This window comes from Ailuropoda melanoleuca, chromosome 11, assembly GCF_002007445.2.
Source record: "Ailuropoda melanoleuca isolate Jingjing chromosome 11, ASM200744v2, whole genome shotgun sequence".
Taxonomy (NCBI): Eukaryota; Metazoa; Chordata; class Mammalia; order Carnivora; family Ursidae; genus Ailuropoda; species Ailuropoda melanoleuca.
The window spans coordinates 71,755,960-71,779,513 of record NC_048228.1 but is presented as its reverse complement, the minus strand read 5'-3'; the positions used below and the strand labels follow the sequence as shown (position 1 = coordinate 71,779,513).

Genomic DNA, 23,554 nt, shown 5'->3' with positions numbered 1-23,554 from the left:
ACCCACGCCCTCAAATGCATATACACTCACCTGATCACAGTGCCACCGTGGACTTGCACAGCTTCTTTCAGCTACTTGTTTCCCACAGACACACTTTTGTCTACTAACTCTTGGACAGGGCGGACAATTGCCTAAAATCGCAATGATAAATTAGCACAGAAACATTACAAATCCAGTAAAGACTGCTTTGATTTTTACTTGGAAAGTCAGAACACCTAACAGGTATGGTGTTTTTACCTGCATGACAAGGATTTTCACATTTATGTTGTCCACAAAGCAACTTCCGCCCACATGGCTGCTGACAGGACCATTCCTTAGCACTGCACCTACGAGGTATCGGTTTTGCTTTTTTACAGTAACAAGTAGTTGTGACCATCTTTGGACAAGGAGGGCAGGGACCTAGAACCCAATGAAAGGGGGGGGAAAATCACGAATCAAAATTTAAAACGTTCAATTCCTACGCCTTTCAGTAATTTGGAAAGCTTTCTTTACTGATACTTTGAAAGACATTCCCTTCTAATATCTTCTTATGTAAACTTAAGTTCTGAATTAAACTTTCACAATTTTCTTCCCTGCCTCAACATAAGAAATAACCACCCACAAATAATTAGAAATGTAATATTTAACTCACCTGGATGACAGAGGAGTAAACACTTATGGCCACAAGGAGGTTTAAATTCTCTCTCACATACTTGGCCACATGAATGAGGCACAAGCCATGGATCTAAAGGTGGATCTTCTACTTTTCCACAATAGCAATAGTACCTACTAGGTGTGTCAGATCGTTTGTATTCAAACCTACATTTTGGACTACAAAAAAGAATGAAATTACTGAAATTAATTTCATTTTTAAAAGTGACATAAGAAACAGGAATATAAACATACTTAGAAGTAGAGTATACTCAATTAATTTTATATTAATGCACCCTCTGCTCCATCTTTATACTAGTAAGAAATAAGATTTTACAAAAATCAATTTCAACCATTTAGAATAGCTCTGTCCAATATAATTTGAAATGTTGGAACCTACCATGTCCAAATCAGTAGCCACTAGCCACATGTGACCAGTGTGCACTTAAAATGTGGCTAATATATACAACTGAGAAAGAAACAGAATTTATTATAATTTTTCAAAACTTAAATAACCACATGTGGCTAGTTGCTACTGTATTAAACATAGTTAGAATGAAGCTACAAAAAGAAAGCAACGTTAGCTTTCTACTAAGCAGATGAACCTTATTCTTGAGGTAATCATTCCAATTTTTATAAAGCTCAATGTTTTAAAAGTTTGGTTGGGAGACCTGCAATAAGTAAAATATATTAGCAACAGCAAAGAGAAGAGAAAAACCAGGTTATAGGTAGGCAATACAGTAGCAAGAAACATGCCTACAATTTAGAATTGAGGGGAAATAAAGAATTTCTCAACATCTAATACAAAATAGATACATAACAAATGTGCTTAAATCAAAGGAAAGTTCAAATATTGTTTCATTTTCTCTGCTACAGCAGAAAGATTTTTACCTACCACAATTAAAATAATGCAGTGTTAACCTTCAGCCCTATCAAATTCACTTGTGGATCATAGATTGCGTCATTCTAAAAAGATGTTCTAACCCTTACTATTCCCAAATGATTATAGATCGTATACTATACTAGAAAAAGTCTCACGTCATCACTTTCTTTTTATCATTTATATTTTCATTGTCCTGTGACAATGTTCTTTTTTTTTTTTTTTAAGATTTTATTTATTTATTTGAGAGAGAGTGAGAGAGAACATGAGCAGGCTGAGGGGCAGAGGGAGAAGCAGAGTCCCTGCTGAGCAGCGAGTCTGATGTGGGACTCAATCCCGGGACTCTGGCATCATGACCTGAGATGAAGGCAGATGCTTAACTGACTGAACAACCCAGGGGCCCCTGAGACCATGTTCTGTTTCCAAATAAATGCCACATAAAAATTCAGAATAACCAAAGATATTTATTATTGTAAGCAAAAATCAAAAACAAAATACCATGTTTCATCTAGAATAACTAAAATTATTTGGTTGGAAGAATTATAACGGGAAAATGTCTATATTCTCTAAGCTAATGTGGAGGGGAATAAGCCTAGATATGGATGGCTAGAAAAGCAGCTCACAACACCCTAATACTGCCCATCAACAGAGAGGCTAAATTGTTCTAGGAGATTGGGAGAGGTAACGACATTATGTGAAAATGCATGTGTTTTATTTAAAATAATGGTATGCGATAATGAAATGTAATTATGTCAATGTCTTAAATGCAAGCAAGCAACATCTTAGTAGAAACATGTAAACATTTTAAATGTTTGAATTCCACAAAACAACAACTTTAGAACTATTAATATTTGTATCAAGTTCTAGCTCCACCTTGATGAGGATTAAACAAATCTAGAATAGTCATTGATTTTCTTAAAAAACATGAAATATAGAATGCAAAGGTTACTATTACACAGCTGATTCAATATTTTGTTCCTCAGATTTAAGGGAAGAGTAGAAGTTCATTCCCCTTTTAACTGGTACTTCCCAGCACTGTGGCAAAATGACCGCTTAAAATAGAATGAGTTGAGCAAGGGTGATAAATAGTATGCATAAGGCTTAGACCTCTAAAATGAAGTCTGAATATCTAGTTTAATTTTGAACCTACTGAACACTGAAATCCACAAATATGTAGTAGCAAAACAAATAGAGACTCTGAAATTTTAAACTGTTTCAGAGAAGCTAATATTCAATGCAAACAAAACAAATATCTCTAAAAATAGTATTATAAGAGATAACTCAAAAGAATAGAAAAGGCACTGAATTTAGAAGTCAGAAATCCTAGGTTTCAAATCCTGGCTTCACCACTTAAGAGAAACCTGAATATATCGTTTTGCTTCATCAATTTCAATATCCCATTAACATGGGAATAAAAACCCTCACAGAATGCTGAGAATTATTTTTCAAAGTAACTAGTGTGTCTAAAATGTTTTGGAAAAACTACACTACCACAGGGGCACCTGAGTGGTTGTCAGTTCAGCGTGGAGACTACTTTAAAAAAAACTACACCACCACAACTTTACAAATTTATCAGTATTTGTGGTAATAAGGGAAGGTCTGATACAGATCCAGGTTTTCCAGGGTCTGAATCTTATACAATTTAGGGGCCTCTGTTAAGAATATAAAATTAGTTACAAAAGTGAATATTTATATGAACACAGAAGCCCTGAAGTTTATGCTTCATTACCCTGACGGTAAAATCTACCCCCTGAACTGCCAGTATGGATAAATTTTTTATTATCTTTATTTAGCAGAGATATAAATTTTCCACTCCCCAACTCTTTCTAGAAATATAACAGAAGTTCACAATCAGGGGCGCTGGGGTGGCACAGCGGTTAAGCGTCTGCCTTCGGCTCAGGGCGTGATCCCGGCGTTATGGGATCGAGCCCCACATCAGGCTCCTCCTCTGGGAGCCTGCTTCTTCCTCTCCCACTCCCCCCGCTTGTGTTCCCTCTCTCACTGGCTGTCTCTATCTCTGTCGAATAAATAAATAAAATCTTTAAAAAAAAAAAAGTTCACAATCAAATATTCATCAATGATAAGCCATACTAATGAAATAAATGTGGAAAAACTGGTAAGATTGGGTAATATACACCTGCAGTTTGAGAGATTACAAAGATAAAATCAGGAAGCCTATGATCAAAATACATTAGATGGCCATCTTGTACCATGTGATACTAACTAATGTATACTAACAGTAACTCCAGAAGAGAAGTACCAGAATTATGAAGGATTCTAGTCCTACAGAATTTTAAAGAAATGGAAGTTCTTTAAAAAAAGATAATTAAGGAGGTGTTTCGCAGAAGAAAAAGTAAAGTCTGAATGACTTATTGGTTTTTGAAAGGAACAAGTAGTTACACAAATTGGAAAAAAATAGAAGCCATTATCAAAGTACTAAAACTCCACAAACCAAACTAACGAAGGCCCAACATGGATCCTGAGACTGCCAATAAGGCAACTTATGACCTACAATTTTCATTTATTTTACAACTTACTATTCCAACTAAATTAGCAGAAAGTTACCATGGCCAAGGATAATCTCTCTTTCCAAAATCGTCATCCGTCAAAGGAGAAGATACCAGAAACTGGCTATCTTTAGCCCACTTCTGGATACAGGGCATGTGAAATATACAGAAACATCCTGAACAGCTCCAAACCTAAGACAAAGGTATCAGAAATTAAAATGTATGCAATGATTTTCTTTGATAATTCCACAATACTTTAAAGTGAGTATCACGCTCAACTACTTTGAAGAGCTACCTAAGGACTAAAGAAAAAAAATTTTCCTTCCAGTCTAACAGAAGAAATGTTCTTCATAAAAATTTATTTAAGTGTAGAACATTTGAAATAAAAACATTAATTACCCAGAGTCATTTAGCTAGAAATAACTAACTACTAACATTCTGAATGATCTTCAATTGTTTTGGTATACATTTCATACTTTCTTAAAAATAAGGTCATGCTGTACTAATTGATACATAACTTTATAGTCTTTTAACATACTATAACCACTTACCATTATTATATATGTTCATACATGATATTTATAGCTGTATATCACATCAATTTACATATCATCATTTATTTAACCAATTTCTTACTGGACATTTAGGTTATTTCCAATTATAAATAATGCTACAGAGAAATCCTGAAACATATTATGTACATATATCTTTACATGGTCCTTTTGTTACATAAAATCTATTAGTCTAGCACTTAGTGTTAAATTCTAAAAATTAAACAAGCAAAAAACTTAAGAATATATATATTTTTAAACTTAAGGAATAATAGTAAATTCATTTTTAAAACCTGCCAACACTTCAATGACAAAAATCAGTTCTTTCATTATAACACTTTTCAACTGTCCAATAAAATCACGCATGTAGCACAATGCATAAGCTGGCAAAAGCATTAAAAAAAAAAAAAAGCACAAAAAAAAGTTTGGGTTACCCCCAAAGCAGTGCCTGAGAAAAGAACTGGGATGCAACAATGAGGGCATAAGGTAGGCAAGAAGAAATGCCAATAAATGGTGCATTGTTGAGCTGATTCTGGCTAAGGGCCAAAGTTCGGTCCTGTTATGGACCCTCTGAAGAACCATGTAAAACACATGTCAAACCACCCCAGCCCCAACCCCTACCAGAGAGAAGGCTGGGATACTCATCCGCCAATTAATTCCATGTGGAAGAAAGTTGCCCCAACAGGCGTTAACTCCCCTGTGCTTCTCCACAATGCCTGCATACTAGCTGAGTCAGTTCGCAAGGAGAAAGCATTAAGGTTAAAAAAAAATAAAGCTACACATACACCAAGTGTTTAAGGTGGGACTATAACCACATGCAAAGAGACTATTCACCCACCAGAGCGGAAATCACAGTAAGCCAACCAGATGTGACTCTAGACACCAAAGGCACATGCATCCACATCTATCCTATCCAATGCATGTTAAGATTTCTGATTCACTCTACACGACCAACTCAATTCATCAGGCCTGGTTCTGTCTAGGCAATGCTGCTATAATAGCAGATTAATCTGAGTCTAAATGTTGAGTCCACAATATTCAGTCACTGATTCCCCTTAATTGCTCCTTTAATGCCCTTTTAAATTTACATATGGATAACTTCACCATTAGACCACAGCACCTCCAAGTACATGAGTTATATCTGACTCCATCTCTCCCCAGTGACCCTAGCCATTTTCCAGTGTCTTCAACACAAGAAACACAAGAGAAGCTCACTAATAAACTGTTAAGTGTCACGGCTGGGTTCTACTTCTTTCAAGGCAGGGACCATATCTCCCTTTTTTAAAACCTGCCGAAAGTTGTGAAATATAGTGCAATTTAATATTTCAGTATTTGTAGGAATCTCTAAAGTGTAGATGCTATGCTTTATCAAATTGACATGTGCATTAAAATTGAAGATATTTTCTTCACATATATTAACAGTGCTAAAAATATTGGATGCTCGTTTAGAGGTAATTTCTTCAAATTACAGATTTACAAAATGAAGATCAATTCATAAATAAAATTCTCAAATGAAGCATTTTTGAACAAAAACAAACAAAAGGATAATAAGTGGTTAAATATAAATACAAAAAAAGATATTTTGGGGAGATGCATTAATATAGATAAAGGGAAAAACTTACTGCTTGGTTTCTCTTCACTGAAGCAATACAAATTAAGCATGTCATAGCCCCTGCTTGGAAAGCTTCATGTACATACTGTCTTGTTCGCTCTAATTCACGCATATCTCCATCTTGAAATTTAAAAATTGAAAACTTCATGTTAAGCAACATCTGAAAGTAACACAAACTCACTAACAGCACCACACTAAGTGAGAATTATAGCCATTATCAATTGCTCAATATACAACTGAAAAATGAGAAGTTAAAAAAAAAGCAACCAATGAGCTGCCAAGAGGTCACGAAGTCCATGCATTAAATCTTATGTCCTTAATTCAAAACAATACATCGGCCCGCTCTGAGAACATACTTGCTCTTATTGCTGTTACAGTCCTTAACAACTTTGGTGGGCGCAGAGCCATGGGCAAGAGAGGCAAGATGTCAAGTAACAAGGGAAAGCATACCTAGAAGCAAAGTGAAAGAACCTGCAAAGTCAAAGACCAGCAGAGCCATTTAGCCTAAATACAAACGTGTGTGTTGATACATAGAATACTCTTACTGAAAACCTGTTGGATGAAATGATCCTGAGTTCACTACACTATAATCACCTTGTTTCATTAAATTATGTTCACTATTTCTGCTTAAAAAGATAGCATGAACTTCTTAGAAAATATCACTAAACTGCAATTTTTCTGTAAGCAATTATTGAGCATTTATTTGGTAGGCACTGTATGTTTTGTTTTCAGTGGGATTAAATGAACTATTTTTGTATTCATTTTACAGAGAAAATGAGAAAACTGAGGCAAGAACAATTAAGTAACTGTTGTCTGACTGCAAAGTGAGCCCTCTTAATCCTACACTATGCTGCGGCAAAAAGTTACCACAAGAAGATCCAAGAAATAACAGGTGACAACAAAATGAAAGCCCGAAAAACTACCCAAAAGCATATGACACCAAAAAGGCAATAATCTGTCACTTTAGTGTAAAAGAAATAAACCTACATGTCTTTAGTATAATAAAGATTCCTCAAGAGAGGAACTGAGTCTCCAATAAAATTAGACTAACAGCATAAGCTAGCAAGGCAATAAAATGGTTCAAATCAAAATTTAAGTCACCAAAGAGTAAAGTTAAATAAATAGGACATTTGGCTAATTCTTTCCTTTCTAAAATCATCTAAGTAAACAAGCACTTACAAAAACTTGCTCTACCATAATATAAACATAAAAATAATTCAGGATATTAAACAAAATATACATAAAATCACTCCCAAAACTGTAAAGTATTATATAATTATTAAAGACAATTGCTTTATTTTAAATAAACATTGAAGTTTAGAGAGTATCCTTAAAAGCAGACTTAATAATCCTGTCGTGTGCTTACTTTGCTCTTCAACATAGTTGGCTTTAACAAATGTACAGCTGACCCTTAAACAACAACGCAATTGTAAATCTGCATGTAACTTTTGACCCCCTAAAACTTAACTACTAGTTAGTAGCCTACTGTTGACCAGAAGCCTAACAACATGAAACAATTAACACGTATTTTGTATGCTATATGTGTTACATGCTGTATTCTCACAATAAAGTAAGCTAGAGAATAAGAAATGTTATCAATACCCAGAAAACAAATAATCCAGTTAAGAAATGGGCAGGAGACATGAATAGATATTTTTCCAAAGAAGACACCCAGATGGCTAGAAGACACATGAAAAGATGTTCAACATCACTCATCACCAGGGAAATACAAGTCAAAATCACAATGAGATACCACCTCACACCAGTCAGAATGGGTAAAATTCAAAACCCAGGAAACAACAGATGTTGGTGAGGATGTGGAGAAAGGAGACCCTTCTTACACTGTTGGTGGGAATGCAAACTGGTGCAGCCACTCTGGAAAACAGTATGGAGGTTCCTCAAAAGGTAAAAATAGAACTACCCTATGACCCAGCAATTGCACTACTAGGTATTTACCCAAAGGATACAAAAATACAGATTCAAAGGGACACATACATCCCAATGTTTACAGCAGCATTATCAACAACTAAGGAACTAAGGAAGGGGCCAAATGTCCAACAACTGATGAATGAATAAAGAAGATGTAATATATATACACAACTATATATATATACACATATACATATATATATATACACACACACACACACAATATATATATACAATCACTCAGCCATCAAAAAGAATGAAGTCTTGCCATTTTCAACAACGTGAATAGAGCTAGAGTACCTTATGCTAAGTGAAATAAGTCAGAGAGAGACAAATACCATATGATTTCACTCATGGGGAATTTAAGAAACAAAACAAATGAATATATGGGAAGGGGGAAAAAAGCGAGAAGCAAACCATAAGAGACTCTTAACTACTGAGAACAAATTGAGGGTTCATGGAAGGAGGTGGGCAGGGAATGGGCTACATGGGTGATGGGTATTAAGGAGGGCATTTGTCGTGATGAGCACTGGGTGTTATAGGTAACTGATCAATCACTAAATTCTACTCCTGAAACCAATATTGCAATGCATGTTAACTAACTAGGATTTAAGTAAAAATTTAAAACAACAACAAAAAAAATGAAAAAAGAAATGTTATTAACAAAATCATTAAAAAATGCATTTACAGTACTGTACCTGCATTTATTGAAAAAATACACATATAAGTGGACTTGCACAGCTCAAATCCATGTTGTTCAAAGGTCAACTGCATAACATTTTAAATTTCACCTAATTTAACAGCTAGCACATAAAACAGAATTTGGGAACATGATGGAATAAGGCTTTAACAAAATAAAGTGCAACCTTATATTTATAAAACTTATTTAAGATTTCTTTGAAAATTGTATTCAAGTTTGGCTGCAGGCAGGATTAAGTAAGTATACTGGCTAAGATGTCATAGTAGATAGCCTAGGATCTGAAGTCATACATTCTAAAAAGATCACTCTGGCAACTGAAGAAAGTTGAGTCTATGGAGGCCAAGACTGGAAGCCTGAAGTACCAGTTAAGAGGCAGTTACAGCAGATAAAGCAAAAAACGACTTTAAGCAAATTACCTATTTGCCTCAGTTTTCTCATCTTTAAAATAGTAATAAAAATAGTAATAATAGCAATATTAATATCTACCTCATAAAGTCATATGGATTTAATCCACATATTAAACAGCATAGGGGACTGAATTAGGCAATAGTAGTATATGGGGAGAGGAAGGGTAGAGTTAAGAAATTTAGGAAGTAAAACTCAGCAGGACTTGGTGACAATTAGATTGTGCTGCTTTTAAAAGCCTACGTTCGGGGCGCCTGGGTGGCTCAGATCGTTAACTGTCTGCCTTCAGCTCAGGGTGTGATCCCGGCATTCTGGGGTCGAGCCCCGCATCAGGCTCCTCCGCTGGGAGCCTGCTTCTTCCTCTCCCACTCCCCCTGCTTGTGTTCCCTCTCTCGCTGGCTGTCTCTCTCTCTGTCAAATAAATAAATAAAATCTTAAAAAAAAAAAAAAAGCCTACGTTCATGTCAACATTCAAAGGAAAGAGTGCCGTGTCTGATGAGATGGGCAGAGGGGAGGACACTACTGGATGAGACTCACTCATGCTATGTTTGTGCCATCACTGCACCGGGATTTCTGGCTTCGGTGGGTAAAGGGGAAAATAGTGGTGCTACCAATTGAGGTAACCAAAACAAGAAATAAGTTATCTTTCAACCTATGTTTGATGTGTCCATGAGTCAATCAGATATAGACACCCATTAGGAAGTTGACCGTGCAAGTCTGAAATATGAGAGAAGGGTCATGAACGTACAAAGGCTGGGCTCAGACAAAAAGAAAGAACCTCTCTGGCAAATTTCTGGTGTTTAATCCACTAAAGTGAGATGGGAAACACCTCATTACCCTAACATTTATTGTTCTCAAATCAAGTCGTCAGATTGCCTCACTTTGATACAGGCAAAGTAGAGAACAAAAAGGAACAAGAATCAAAATATTTATGGATTAGACAAAAAACAACATAAGAAAAATTGCCTTACCACCTTAAGATGAAAACTAAACCAAAATTAATAACTTATAAATGATGTTTTTTAAATAGTAGGGAAAAAATGAGTTACAGTACTGTACTTCCTATTTAAAAATAAAATCACTCACTATCTAGAATAGTTTAAGTGAGGTCCTCTTCAAGTAAGAAACTTCCTAAGGTTACTTTCTATAAAGTCCTTTAGAAGCAAGAAACTTCCTAACCTTAAAGTAACTCTTGATCAACTTACCTGGCTGAGCCCGTTGATAAAGGTCACACTTTATCGACCTACCTGGCTGAGCCAGACTTCAAGCCTCCTAATCTCAATTCCTTAGCAGATATGGTAAATTCCTTAGAAAATATACTTGACAATGTGTGCCTGGCTTCATGATGCCATCAGAATACTCAGGCAACTAATGTTGATAATACATGCAAGTATCTTTCTAATAATAACAATAAGCATAAAATATGGAAAGTGTTAACAGACTTAAATTTAAAATAACTTTTATACTTAGTACTAAATCCTTCATAGTGACATCAATTTGGCCCTCTTACTCGTAAACAAATGTGGTATTAAGAGTAACCCAGATATACACAACATTTAATGATGCTATACACATCAAAGCAGAGACTTACTTTAGAAAAAAAAGGAATCTAAAGTTGTAAGATACAATATAAAGGAAGAAAGTCAAGAAATGAAATTGACTTGAAAACACATTTAACATATGATGAAAAAGAAAAATGAAGAATAGATTAAAGGGAGTATTCAAAGTTGTCAAGTCCAACCAAATCATAACTGGGGACAACCTGACCCCAAACATTTGGGGGAGCTCTGGCATCCCCCTCCCAGATTCTAATGAATTACCAATTACACACATAGGAGAACTTCTAAGGCTTTAAGGGACACTGCCATTCTATTTGCTCTACGGAAAGATTAATGTTCTACAACATGGAACTCAAATAGTAAAATGCACAAAAATTCAACTCTGCAATACGAAAATGCTCATTCTTAAGATGCAAAAACTATTCCATATAGACTAAAAGTGTTTTTTAAAAGTCATGAATATATTTTCATTGATGTCGAAATAGTCAAAATTTAGGGGTGAGCTAAGATGGCGGCAGAGTAGGAGTACCGTAGGCTCATCTCTTCCTTCAAACAGTAGATAACTATCATCCTAAATACCCCAGAAATCAACCTGAAGATTGACAAAATAAACTCCACAAGTAAAGGGAGAGAAGAAGCCACAAAAAAGGAGACAGGACAGAGACGTGGTTTAGGGGAGAAACAGATCACGAGTGCCACGGTAGGAAGGGAGCCATGGTCACGGAGAAAAGTGAGAGAGAGAAAAGCACACAAGGATGCACAAGAACATTTCCTCAAAGCCACTGGCTGGAAATACAAGAAGGGCTGATTTTTGTGAGTTCTTGCAACCAGTGGGGCATAAAGACTGGAGTTTTAAAGGTCAGCAGGCCTGGCTGGGATACAGCCCTGAGGGCACTGCACTGCTCCTGAAGAGAAGGCAGACAAACAACCTTTGGGCAGACAGCGTGGGAACAGTGGTCTGAAGAGTGCCTGGGGCACACAGGGGGAGATTATTCACTCCTCTTAGGGTGCTCCCTGGGAGTGTTCACTGGAGATCCTTCCCGGGAAAGGATCTCTCCCACATCCCTCAGTATAAACACAGAGACACTTGTGGTAAGCAGCACAGTGCCAGCAAGGCTCCCTAACCTGCTTACACCAACTCCCACATCCCTGCACTCGGGAGAAACTGCCTTCTTAGTCAAGATTGCCTCAGTCCCAGCGCAGCAGGCCCCTTCCCCAGAGGACCAGCAGGAACCCCCTCCCATACCACATCTCTGGACCAGAGAGTTCTGTAAGGCTTCAGTTCTAGTGGAACTAGTATCAGCAATCATTTAAACCAGCAGACCAAAATACACCTAGTTAAAACTTGCCACATTCAGACCAAGGACCAAACACTATCCACTGCATACAAGGAGAGCCTCTGCAGAGGACTGGCCTGAAGGATACAGCAGTCAAAACACAACAGCAGGGCACATGCAGCACACACCAAAGACACTGCCTGAAAGGCCAGGCCCTGGACACTATCTGACCTCTTATTCATAAAGCCATTATTCTCAGGAGAAGGAAACATAATGGACTTTTCTAACACACAAAAGGCAGAGACTTAGACAAAATGCCAAGAAAGAGGAATTAATACCAAACAAAGAACAACATAAAGTCACAGCCAGAAATCTAAGCAAATAGATATAAGTAATACGCTTGATGGAGAATTTAAAGCAACAATCATAAGGATACCACTGGGCCTGAGAAAAGAACGGAAGACATCAGGGAGACCCTTACAGCAGTGAAAAAAGAGTTAAAAAGAATCAGTCAGAAATGAAAAATACAATAACTGGGATTGGAAACAGACTTGTTGCAATGAACACAAGGCTGGAAGTTGCAATGAACACAAGGCTGGAAGAAGCAGAGGAACGAGTAAGTGACATAGAAGAAAAAATAATGGAAAATAGTGAAGCTGAACAAAGAGAGGAAGAAGAATTATAAAGTATGAGACTAGACTTACGGTATTCAGTGACTCCATCAAACATAATCACACTCATAGGAGTCCCACAAGAAGAAGAGAGAGAAAAGGGGGCAGAAAATTTATTTGTGGAAATCATAGCTGAAAACTTCCCTAATCTGGGTAAGGAAACAGACATATAGATCCAGGAGACACAGAGAACTCCCAAAAAAATAAAAAAAGGTCAACACCAATGCATTTCGTAATTAAATTTGCAAAATATAGAGATAAAGAAAAATCTTAAAAGCAGCAAGACAAATGAAGTCCTTAACTTACAAGGGAAAGCCCAAAAGGCTAGCTACAGATCTCTCAAAGGAAATTTGGCCAAGCCAGAAGGGAGTGGCATAATAAAGTACTGAATGGGAAAAATCTGCAGCCAAGAATACTCCATCCAGCAAGGCTATCAGTCAGAATAGAAGGAGAAATAAAGAGTCTCCCAACAAACAAAAACTAAAGGGGTTCGTGACCACAAAACCTGCCCTGAAAGAAATATTAAAGGGGACTCTTTGAGTGAAAAGGGAAGACCAAAAGTGACAAAGACAAGAAAGGATCGGAGAAAATCTCCAGAAACAATGACAAAACAAGTAATAAAATGACACTAAATACATATATATCAATAATTACTCTAAATGTAAATGGACTAAATGCACCAATCAAAAGATACAGCATGTCAGAATGGATAGAAAAACAAGACCTATCTATATGCTGCCTATAAGAGACTCATTTTAGACCTCAAGACACCTACAGATTGAAAATGAGGTAATGGAGAACCATTTATCACGCAAATCGACATCAAAAGGACCCAGAGTAGCAATACTTATGCCAGAAAAACTAGACTTTAAACCAAAGACTAACAAGACATGAAGAAAGGCACTATATCATAACAAAGGGGACAATCCAACAAGAAGATCTAACAATTGTAAATACTTATGCACCTAACATGGGAGCACCCAAATATATAAAATAACAAACATAAAGAAACTAATTGATAATAACACAGTAATGGTAGGGGACATTAACACCCCACTTACATCAAGGGACAGATCATCTAACAGAAAATCAACAATGACACAATGGCTTTGAATGACACACTGGAACAGATGGATTTAACAGATATATTCAGAACATTCCATCCTAAAACAGCAGAATACACATTCTTTTCAAGTGCACATGGGACATTCTCCAGAATAGATCATATACTAAGACACAAATCAAGCCCCAACAAGTACAAAAAGACTGAGATCATACCATGCATATTTTCTGACCACAATAAGAAACTTGAAGTCAACCACAAGAAAAAATCTGGAAAGACCACAAATACATAGAGGTGAAAGAACATCCAACTAAAGACTGAATGAGTCAACCAGGAAATCAACAAAGAAATTTTTAAAAAACACATGGAAACAAGTGAAAATGAAAACACAACAGTCCAAAACCTTTGGGATGCAACAAAAAGCAGTCCTAAGAGGGAAGTACATAGCAATATAGGCCTACCTCAAGAAGCAAGAAAAATCTCAAATAAACAACCTAACCGTACACCTGTAAAGGAGCTCGAAAAAGAACAGCAAATTAAGCCTAAAGCCAGCAGAAGGAAGGAAATAATAGAGAGTAGAGCAGAATAAATGATACAGAAAATAAAAAAACAACAATAGAACCTATCAATGATACAAGGAGCTGGTTCTTTGAAAAATTTGATAAACCTCTAACCACTTATCAAAAGAAAAGAGAAAGGACTCAAATAGATAAAATCACAAAGGAGAGAGGAGAAATAACAAACAACACCACAGAAATACAAAGAATTATAAAAGAATATTATGAAAAATTACATGCCAACAAATTGCACAATCTGGAAGAAATGGACAAATTCCTAGAAACATATGAACTACCAAAACTGAAACAGGAAGAAATAGAAAACTTGGACAGATAACCAGCAAAGAAATTAAATCAGTAATAAAAAAATCTCCCAACTCTCCCAACAGGGACGCCTGGGTGGTTCAGTCATTAAGTGTCTGCCTTCAGCTCAGGTCATGATCCCAGTGTTCTGGGATTGAGCCCCGCATCAGGCTCCCTGCTCGGTGGGAAGCCTGCTTCTCCCTCTCCCACTCCCCTGCTTCTGTTCCATCTCTTGATGCCTCTCTCTGTGTCAAATAAATAAATATTAAAAATCTTAATAAAAAAAAAATCTCCCAACAAAAGTCCAGGCCCAGATGGCTTCACAGGCAAATGTTACCAAACATTTAGAGAAGAGTTAGTACCTATTCTTCTCAAACTATTTCAGAAAATAGAAAAGGAAGGAAAACTTCCAAATTCATTCTATGAGGCCAGCATTGTCCTGATACCAAAACCAGATAAAGATACTACTAAAAAAGAGAACTACAGGTCAAATCCCTGATGAACACGGATGCAAAAATTCTCAATAAAATACGAGCAAATCGAATCCAACAGTACATTAAAAGAATCAGTCGCCATGACCAAGTGGGATTTATTCCTGGGCAGTAAGCGTGGTTCAATATTCACAAATCAATTAATGTGATACACCACATTAACAAAAGGAAGGATAAGAACTATATGATCCTCTCAATAGATGCAGGAAAAGCATTTGACAAAGCACAATATCCATTCATGGAAAAAACCCTCAACAAAGTAGGTTTAGAGGAAACATACCTCAACATGATAAAGGCCATATACGTAAAGCCCACAGCTAACATCATCCTCGATAGGGAAAACTGAGAACTTTTCCTCTATGATCAGGAACAAGATGGGGATGTCCACCTTTATAACTGTTATTTAACATAATACCAGAAGGCCTAGCCACAGTAATCAAGCAACGAAAAGAAATAAAAGGCATTCAAACTGGCAAGGAAGAAGTCAGACTTTCAATATTTGCAGATGGCATGATACTTTATAGAGAAAACCCAGAAGACTCCACCAAAAAATTTCTAGAACTGATATATGAATTTAGTAAAGTCACATGATACAAAATCAATATGCAGAAATCTGTTGATTTACTATACACCAATAATGAAGCAGCAGAAAGAGAAATCAGGGAATCAATCTCATTTACAATTAGACCAAAACTAGTCAGATACCTAGGAAAAAACCTAACCAAAGAGGTGAAAGAACTGTACCTGTACTCTGAAAACTATGAAACACTAATGAAAGAAATTAAAGATGACATAAAGAAATGGAAAAACATTCCAAGCTCATAGATTGGAAGAACAAATATTGTTAAAATGCCTATATTACCCAAAGCAGTCTACACATTTAGTGCAATCCCTATCAAAATACCACCAACATTTTTCACAGAGCTAGAAAAACAATCCTAAAATTTGTATGGAACCACAAAAGACCCCCAATGGCCAAAGCAACCTTGAAAAAGAAAAGTAAAGCTGGAGGCATCACAATTCTGGACTTCAAGTTATATTACAAAGCTGTAGTGATTAAAACAGTATAGTACTGGCACAAAAATAGACACATTGCTCAATGGAGCAGAATAGAAAACCCAGAAATGAACCCACAACTGAATGGTCAATTAATCTTTGACAGAGCAGGAAAGAATATCCAATGGAAAAGATAGTCTCTTCAACAAATGGTGTTGGGAAAACTGGACAGCAACAAACAAAAGAATGAAACTGGACCACTTTCTCACACCATACACAAAAATAAATTCAATATGGATGAAAGACCTAAATGTGAAACAGAAAACCATTAAAATCTTAAGAGGAAAACATAGGCAGTAACTTTGACATCGGTCATAGCAAATTCTTACTAGATATGTCTCCTAAGGCAAGGGAAACAAAAGGAAACATAAAGTAGTGAGACTTCATCAAAATAAAAAGCTTCTGCACAGCAAAGGAAACAACCAACAAAATGAAAAGGTAATCTTTGGAATGTAAGAAGATATTTGCAAATGACACATCTCACAAAAGGCTAATAACCGAAACATACAAAGAAGGGGCGCCTGTGTGGCTCAGTGGCTTAAGCATCTGCCTTCAGCTCAGGTCATGATCCCAGGGTCCTGGGATGGAGCCCCTAATCAGGCTCCCTACTCAGCAGAGAGCCTGCTTCTCCCTTCCCTCTGCTGCTCCCCCTGCTTGTTCTCTGTCCCTCCCTCTCTCTAATAAGTAAAATCTTAAAAAGTATATATTTATATACAAAGAACTTATAAAACTCAACCCACAAAAAATAATCCAATTAAAAAATGGGCAGATGACATGAATAGATTATTTTTCCAAAGAAGACCTACAGATGGGCAACAGACACATGAAAAGATGTTCATCATCACTTACCATCAGGGAAATGCAAACCAAAACTACAATGAGCTACCACCTCACACACGTCAGAATAGGTAAAATCAACAACACTATAAACAGCAGGCGTTGGCAAGCATGTGGAGAAAAGGGAACCCTCTTGCACTGTTGGTGGAAATGCAAACTGGTGCAGCCACTCTGGAGAAGAGTACGGAGGTTCCTCAAAAAATTAAAAATAGAACTACCTATGACCTAGCAATTGCACTACTAGGTATTTACCCAAAGAATACAAAAATACTAATTCTAAGGCATACATGCACCCTGATGTTTATAGCAACATTATCTACACTAGCCAAATGATGGAAATAGCCCAAATGTCCATCGACTGAAGAATGGATAAAGAAGATGTGGTATATATACACAATGGGATATTAACCATAAAAAATAATGAAATCTTGTGTTTTGCAATGACACGGATGGAGCAAATGTATTACGCTAAGTGAAGTCAGTTCAGAGAAAGACAAACACCAAATGATTTCACTCATATGTGGAATTTAAGAAACAAAACAAGCAAGGTGGAGGAAGAGCAAATGGTAAACCAAGAAATAGACTCTTAACTATAGAGAACAAACTGACGGTTACTTAAAGGGATGTGCGTGGGGAGAATGAAATAGGTGATGGGGATTAAGGAGCGCACTTGTGATAAGCACTGGGTGATGTATGTAAGTGCTGAATCACTACATTGTACACCTGAAACTAATATTACACTGTATACTAACTAACTGGAATTTAAACTTAAAAAAAAAAAGTCAAAATTTAAAAGACCATACAGCACCTGTCTGAGTAGTGTAACTTGTAAATGTATTAGCAACTATTTTTCCCCGTTTTCCTTCAAAATCTTCATCTCCTTCTTCTTCAGAGGAAGAGCTAAAGTGTTCTTCAACAAGTTTTTTGGCTGCAGCTTGATTGGCCTTCTTGATTTCCTCAAATTTCCTTTGAGACATTAGCTCTGCTTAAAAGAAAACAAAAATTCATTTAATTTCTGCAAAACAATCTCTAAGCACATAGATTTAAAAGTCATCTTTGGAGCATTCTATTTTACTATTATGCACAAAAAAAGTATTTTCAAGTTTCTTGTCAAACAACTAAAGAGAATACTACCACAATGAAAACTTTCACTTTTATTAAATATCCTGCTAAATGCAGCAAATTGTTCTAAAAACACTGATTAACAAATCAATTAAAATATAAAGATAGGATAAAAGTATCAAAAAGCTGTTAATCAACCTCAAAATAAGGACGTTAATAACAATTAAAATGGGATTATTAAAAACAACCATAGAGATTTTTAAGAGGTGGGACACATGCCAACTAGGAGCACAGCAGAATCAGTTAAACTGGGTGCTTTCTCAAACAATCCTCTTCCACACCACGGCCCAGCCTGGTCTGGCCCACCAAAGATTCTGCACAAACAATAGTCACTGTATACCCATTATCTTTATAATCTGCTCTTAGAAAGCTCAAGGACTTTTTGCCTTCATTAAAATGTGGTCACAAAACATATATAACATTAAAACACACAAAATGTTGACACTATAGAAAATGTGGTTCCTACAGCAGCTTCATTCCAAAAAAAAAAATGTTAAATCAATTTTGTATTAGTTCTTCCACTATTCTCTTCAGCACTGACTGTACTTCTCGTTTTTTTACTTGGCTAAATAATAACACGAAAAGAATTAGATTACTTCACAGCATATTCCCAACTCCTTAAGGGCAAGGATCAGGGGAATTTTCTTCAAGTACTAACTATTAATAAACTCTTATGAACAGCAATCATAGTATCAAGAAAGGAGCCACAAACATACTGAATTGATCTGAATTTATTAGTGTCCATACTGAGAGGATTTTAAATTCACTAATTAAAATTGTAAATCTCTGATTTAAATTCACTTTATGCTTAAAACTGATGAGCTACTACCCAGATAAGCTTTCTTAATCTTGGTGGTGCATTTGTACTTAACGACGTTTTATCTTTTATTTCCCTCATGAAATGTTTTCCCTTTGTTGCTGCAGCCAGTTTAATTGGGGATTATGCAGTATCTCAAGTAAAAGTGAAAGAAAATGTATACAGTGCCTATATAGGAATCTCGAGTATTAGAAAAGTAATGACTATAAGATATATGACTCGAAACTTGATGTGTAGTAAGAGAGATGATAAATGTCATTAGCTGTGGAAAAACAGCATGTAAGGATACATTTCTTTAAAGGCTGAGATAGAAGACATAATAAAAACATCCATAACACTATGAATGTATCCACATAAGATCATCTCAAGGAAAAGTGACAAAGCAAACTTCCTATATATTATTTCTTACAAATTTCAATTACCCAGGTGAAGAATGTTTGCTTTTCTACTATCCACAAAATCCAAGAAACTTTACCAAAACTGTTCTTGGTCTCCAACTTGCACGTTTCACCACCAACACTATGGTAAACTCATAACTGCTACCAGGGGGGAGGTGGGTGGGGGATGGGTGAAATAGGTGATGAGGATTAAGTAGTGCACTTGTGTTGATGAGCACCAACGGATGTATGGAAGTGTTGAATCACTATATTGCACACCTGAAACTAATATAACACTGTGTGTTAACTGTACTGGAATTAAAATAAACTCAGTAACTTCAAGCTAAGAGAATACCACATAACTTTAAAATTAGCTTAGGGAAAAAACACTCAGAAGCTCAACTCACTCCTCCCCTCAAAAAATATTTTCCGAAAAATACATTCCACACATAAAAGTAAAATGATTTGGGGGATTATTCCTTTGGCTTCATGCAATCCTCTGTTAGTATGGACAATTCAGAGTTGCCTGTGTGTTCTCAGGCTCCACTAAAACACAGCGTTGGATGAAGGATAATGACCTGCCAGAGGAGGCCACATCATACATCCCAAAAGGACATGAAATTTGTTAATAAGAATCACAGTTGAGAAAAATACCGCAAGCTCACGCACTTACAGGGCATAGACAATTAAAGTTACTAAACTAAGGCCATCTTGCAAAGATGGAAAATGACAACTGCCCCCCCCCCCGTAGGAGGTGCTTAAACTCAATCTAAACGGAATTTCTGCAACTGGCAGTTGCCATGCACAAAGGTGAAACCACACGATCTTATTTTACTACAAAAAAAAAAAAAAGTTGAGATTTTTATGAGATTTTAGAAAGAAAAGAAAAACAAAACACCCGCTGGCAACCAATTCAGATTTAAAGGACTGTATTAACCAAACCAAACTATAGGCTAAATCAGAACCCCGGGCCACAACTTGCAACTTTTGGTCTAGGCATTCAGCAGGCAAAAAAGAATAAAGAGAAGAACACTGGACAAAGAAGTAATGGTGGATGATAGTAATTAAAATGAAGGTGAAAGAGGTATGCTGGGAATCTGCCTAGAATGCCGAAACGAGTAGCTTCCCTGAAGGTCTGAGAAGTGGGGGCAATAATGAAGTCTCCAAGGAGAAGAAAAGAAGTGAATGAGAGAGCAAGGGCGGAGAGGCAGTTCTGACTAGTAAGTGCCTTAGTAGGTACCCAGGTGAAACCGAGGACAGGAGCCCCTCTCACCACAGGCTACGGAAGTCTGCAGTGCTTCAGGTCCCGCGGGGCTGCGCCTGGCTGAACTACCTGCAGCCGCAGGGGTCGCGGCTCCTCTGGGGCTGGGGCCAGGTCCAGCAGCGCCCTTTTCTCGCCCTCCTCCGGCGCCGCGGAGATGGATTCCATTTCCTGAAGAAGGGGCCGCAGTGGCCCGTCCTCGGGCTCGGCCTCGGCCACCAGCCACCTGGCGCCAGGAAGCTTCCATCCCTGCAGAGGAAAGGGGGGAAAAAAAAAAGAGTGGAAAGAGCGTGAGCTCAGCGGGTGCCGAGGCGAACAGGGGCAGCGGCGGAAACCAGTAAGAGGGGCGTAGTGAGGAAGGTCCCCGCCGGGCAAGGACCGGGTTTGAGAAGATCGCGGCCCTGTGTCTGGGAGGGCGAGTCCCCGCTAAGCCCAGGTTTTTGGAGATGGACCAGAGAGGCAGAGGACTAGGCAGAGAAATGGACCTCAGGGCAAGGAGCACCCAGAGCCAGGGTGGCAGAGCCCGGGGAAAGGAAAGCGCTTCCTCAGCCTCAGAGGGAGCGCGGTGCACTGGGAAGTACAGACTGACCCCTCGGTTCCCGATGAGAACCAACTGCAATAGAGGACCCCAAGGAAAGCTACGTCTCCTTACCGACGGCGCCCGCCCCCGGCGACTACAACTCCCAGAAGCCCGGATCCATTGCCCGCAGAACGCGTGGCATCACCGGCCACTTCCTTATCCGGGACCGTTTGTGGGAGCGAAAGGAGCTCAGAACGCGTGCGCTGACTTGGACCGAGCCTTCGGAAACTACAGTTCCCGGCGTGCTCTGGGGCTTGGGTGGGATTGTCGCCCAGAGTGGGCGGAAGGTTGCGGAGGTGGGCGGGCTGTAAGAGTTCTCAACTCCGGAGGATGCTGGGGCTTCCCTAAGAGTACCTTAAACCCATTCGGTGTCAGGATTCTGTCAAGAGTGGCTATAATTGACTATCCTCCAGCTTTAGCATTGACCCGGACTTTCAGGTGGCAGAAGGATTCTCACTGACGGAAATAAACAATGAAAACACTTCGGGGTCCGGGAAGAGGGAGGGAAAGCTGAGGAGTGTTGCGGAAACGTGGCTGGAGTGGAGAAAGCGCCCTTCGAAATTAATAAAGCGATGTAAAGGATAGGTCTCTCATAGTTTTTATAGTTTACAATAAAGTTTTCCTGAGGCAGGACGATTTTTACCTACATGACAACTCCCTAAAGTAGATTATATTAAGAAAAGTAGTTGAGAGCCATGACCAAAAGCTGACTTCTCTGACTTTTCCAGTAAGATACAGATAGGTAAATAAATTTCAAAAAAAATTGGGGGTGTGAGAAATTGAGAAATATATTGATTACTGTTTGGAACTATACAGTCTTTATAAAACTCTTCAACTTGATTTCACTACATTAGTGATACATACCTAATGTTTAAGTAGAATTTGTTAAGTGCCAGGCACTATTCAAAGTGTCTCATGTATTAACTAGTTAGTTAATTAGTTATTCACGACAACACTATTCCCATTTTACAGCTGAGAACACGGAGGCAGAGAGAGGTTAAGTAACGTGCCCTTGCTCTTATAGCTAGTTATTGTTACGGATACTATTTTTAAAATTAGAAAACAAAAACATGATTTTCTTATTCAAACTCCTAACAGAACCAGAATCGCAACTGAGTAGTATGATTCTTGGTCGATATTCTTAAGCACTATGCCATACGATTACTGTACAAATGTACTTAATGTTTACCTAGAAATTCCAGTTACTTTTAGAAGACCTAATCAGTTAAATAACTCACATAATCAGAATTTTTCCCCTGCCATACAATGAAAATTTATAATCATAATAATTACTTTGGAATCAGAAAGAATCTTATGTGTTCTCTGAATTAAGAAACTATTATAGTATGACAGTAAAGTTTTGCAGTGAAAAGCTGTATATCATGTAGAAGCATGGGTAAATTGATAACATTTTCAAAAGTGACTATTGCTGCTATTTTCACTTTGAAATTTTAGATAACATTTGGAAGAAACAAGAGGGTTTTATGGGTTTATCAAAAGGGAACATAAGAAATATAATTAAAAATTATAAATATGTAATTAAAATTATAAAGATTGATAAATATTATTGTGCAGGTCCAATTAATTTTAATTCTTAAAAATAGTACCCAGAGGAATAGCTTAAAAAGGCTGACAATACCAAGTGTTGGCAACAATATGGAGCAACTAGAACTCTCATACTTACTGGTGAAAGTGGAAATTGATTCAAAGACTTTTGAAAAATGTTTGACAGTATCTACTAAAACTAAATATGACCTACTACTACAGCACTATGACCAAGCAATTCCACTTCTGTATACACACCTAAAAGAAATGAGTGTGTAGTCTCCAAAAGCTCACATTTAAAGCAGTTTTATTCATAACAACCCCAAATTAGAAACAACCTTAATGTCCAGGAGAATAGAAAAATAAATGTGGTGTATTCATATAATGAATATAGATATAGATATACAGATATATGTATACTGATGATATACTTGATATATATATAGCAAGGTGGGTGGATCTCAAAGACATCATATTAAGCAAAAGAAGCCAGACACAACAAAGTACTTACTTGTTCCAGTTTCATAAATTTCCTGAACAAGAAATAGAAGCCAGATTAGTACTTGCCCCTGATGAGGGTAGGAGGATTTTAACTGGGAAGAGGAGTGAGGTATCCACCTAGATGGTGGAAAAATTGTATCTTGATCTAGGTAATAGTTTCACTTGTGTGTATACATGTAAAAACAAAAATATATACATTTATGATTTGTGCAATTTACTATATGTATGATACACCTCAATTCTGAAAATAATTCTAAAATAAGTATAGAAAAAAAATATCTGAATACTTCTGTTGTCCAGCCACTTGAAAAATGTGATTTAAT

The 23,554-nt window shown here is 37.2% G+C and overlaps 1 protein-coding gene across 5 annotated transcripts in view; it reads right to left on the bottom strand.

Annotated features, from left to right (window-relative positions):
• The window catches only part of NFXL1 (nuclear transcription factor, X-box binding like 1), a 66,643-nt gene extending 45,291 nt beyond the window's left edge, over positions 1–21,352 (bottom strand). Inside the window, exons 1-8 of one of the 5 annotated variants that reach the window (XM_034671866.1) lie at positions 21,258–21,352; positions 20,618–20,854; positions 17,837–18,013; positions 6,191–6,300; positions 4,076–4,209; positions 632–810; positions 238–399; positions 31–131 (exon numbers count right to left, since the gene is read on the bottom strand). In XM_034671866.1, coding sequence (XP_034527757.1) covers positions 31–131; positions 238–399; positions 632–810; positions 4,076–4,209; positions 6,191–6,300; positions 17,837–18,013; positions 20,618–20,852 — 1,098 coding nt within the window. In that variant the 5' untranslated portion in view covers positions 20,853–20,854; positions 21,258–21,352. Of the gene's footprint in view, positions 1–30; positions 132–237; positions 400–631; positions 811–4,075; positions 4,210–6,190; positions 6,301–17,836; positions 18,014–20,617; positions 20,855–21,194 lie in introns of all 5 variants that reach the window. The other 4 variants (XM_011222035.3, XM_019797254.2, XM_019797255.2 and 1 more) reach the window with 4 other exon arrangements.
• Between the last annotated feature and the right edge of the window lie 2,202 nt (positions 21,353–23,554).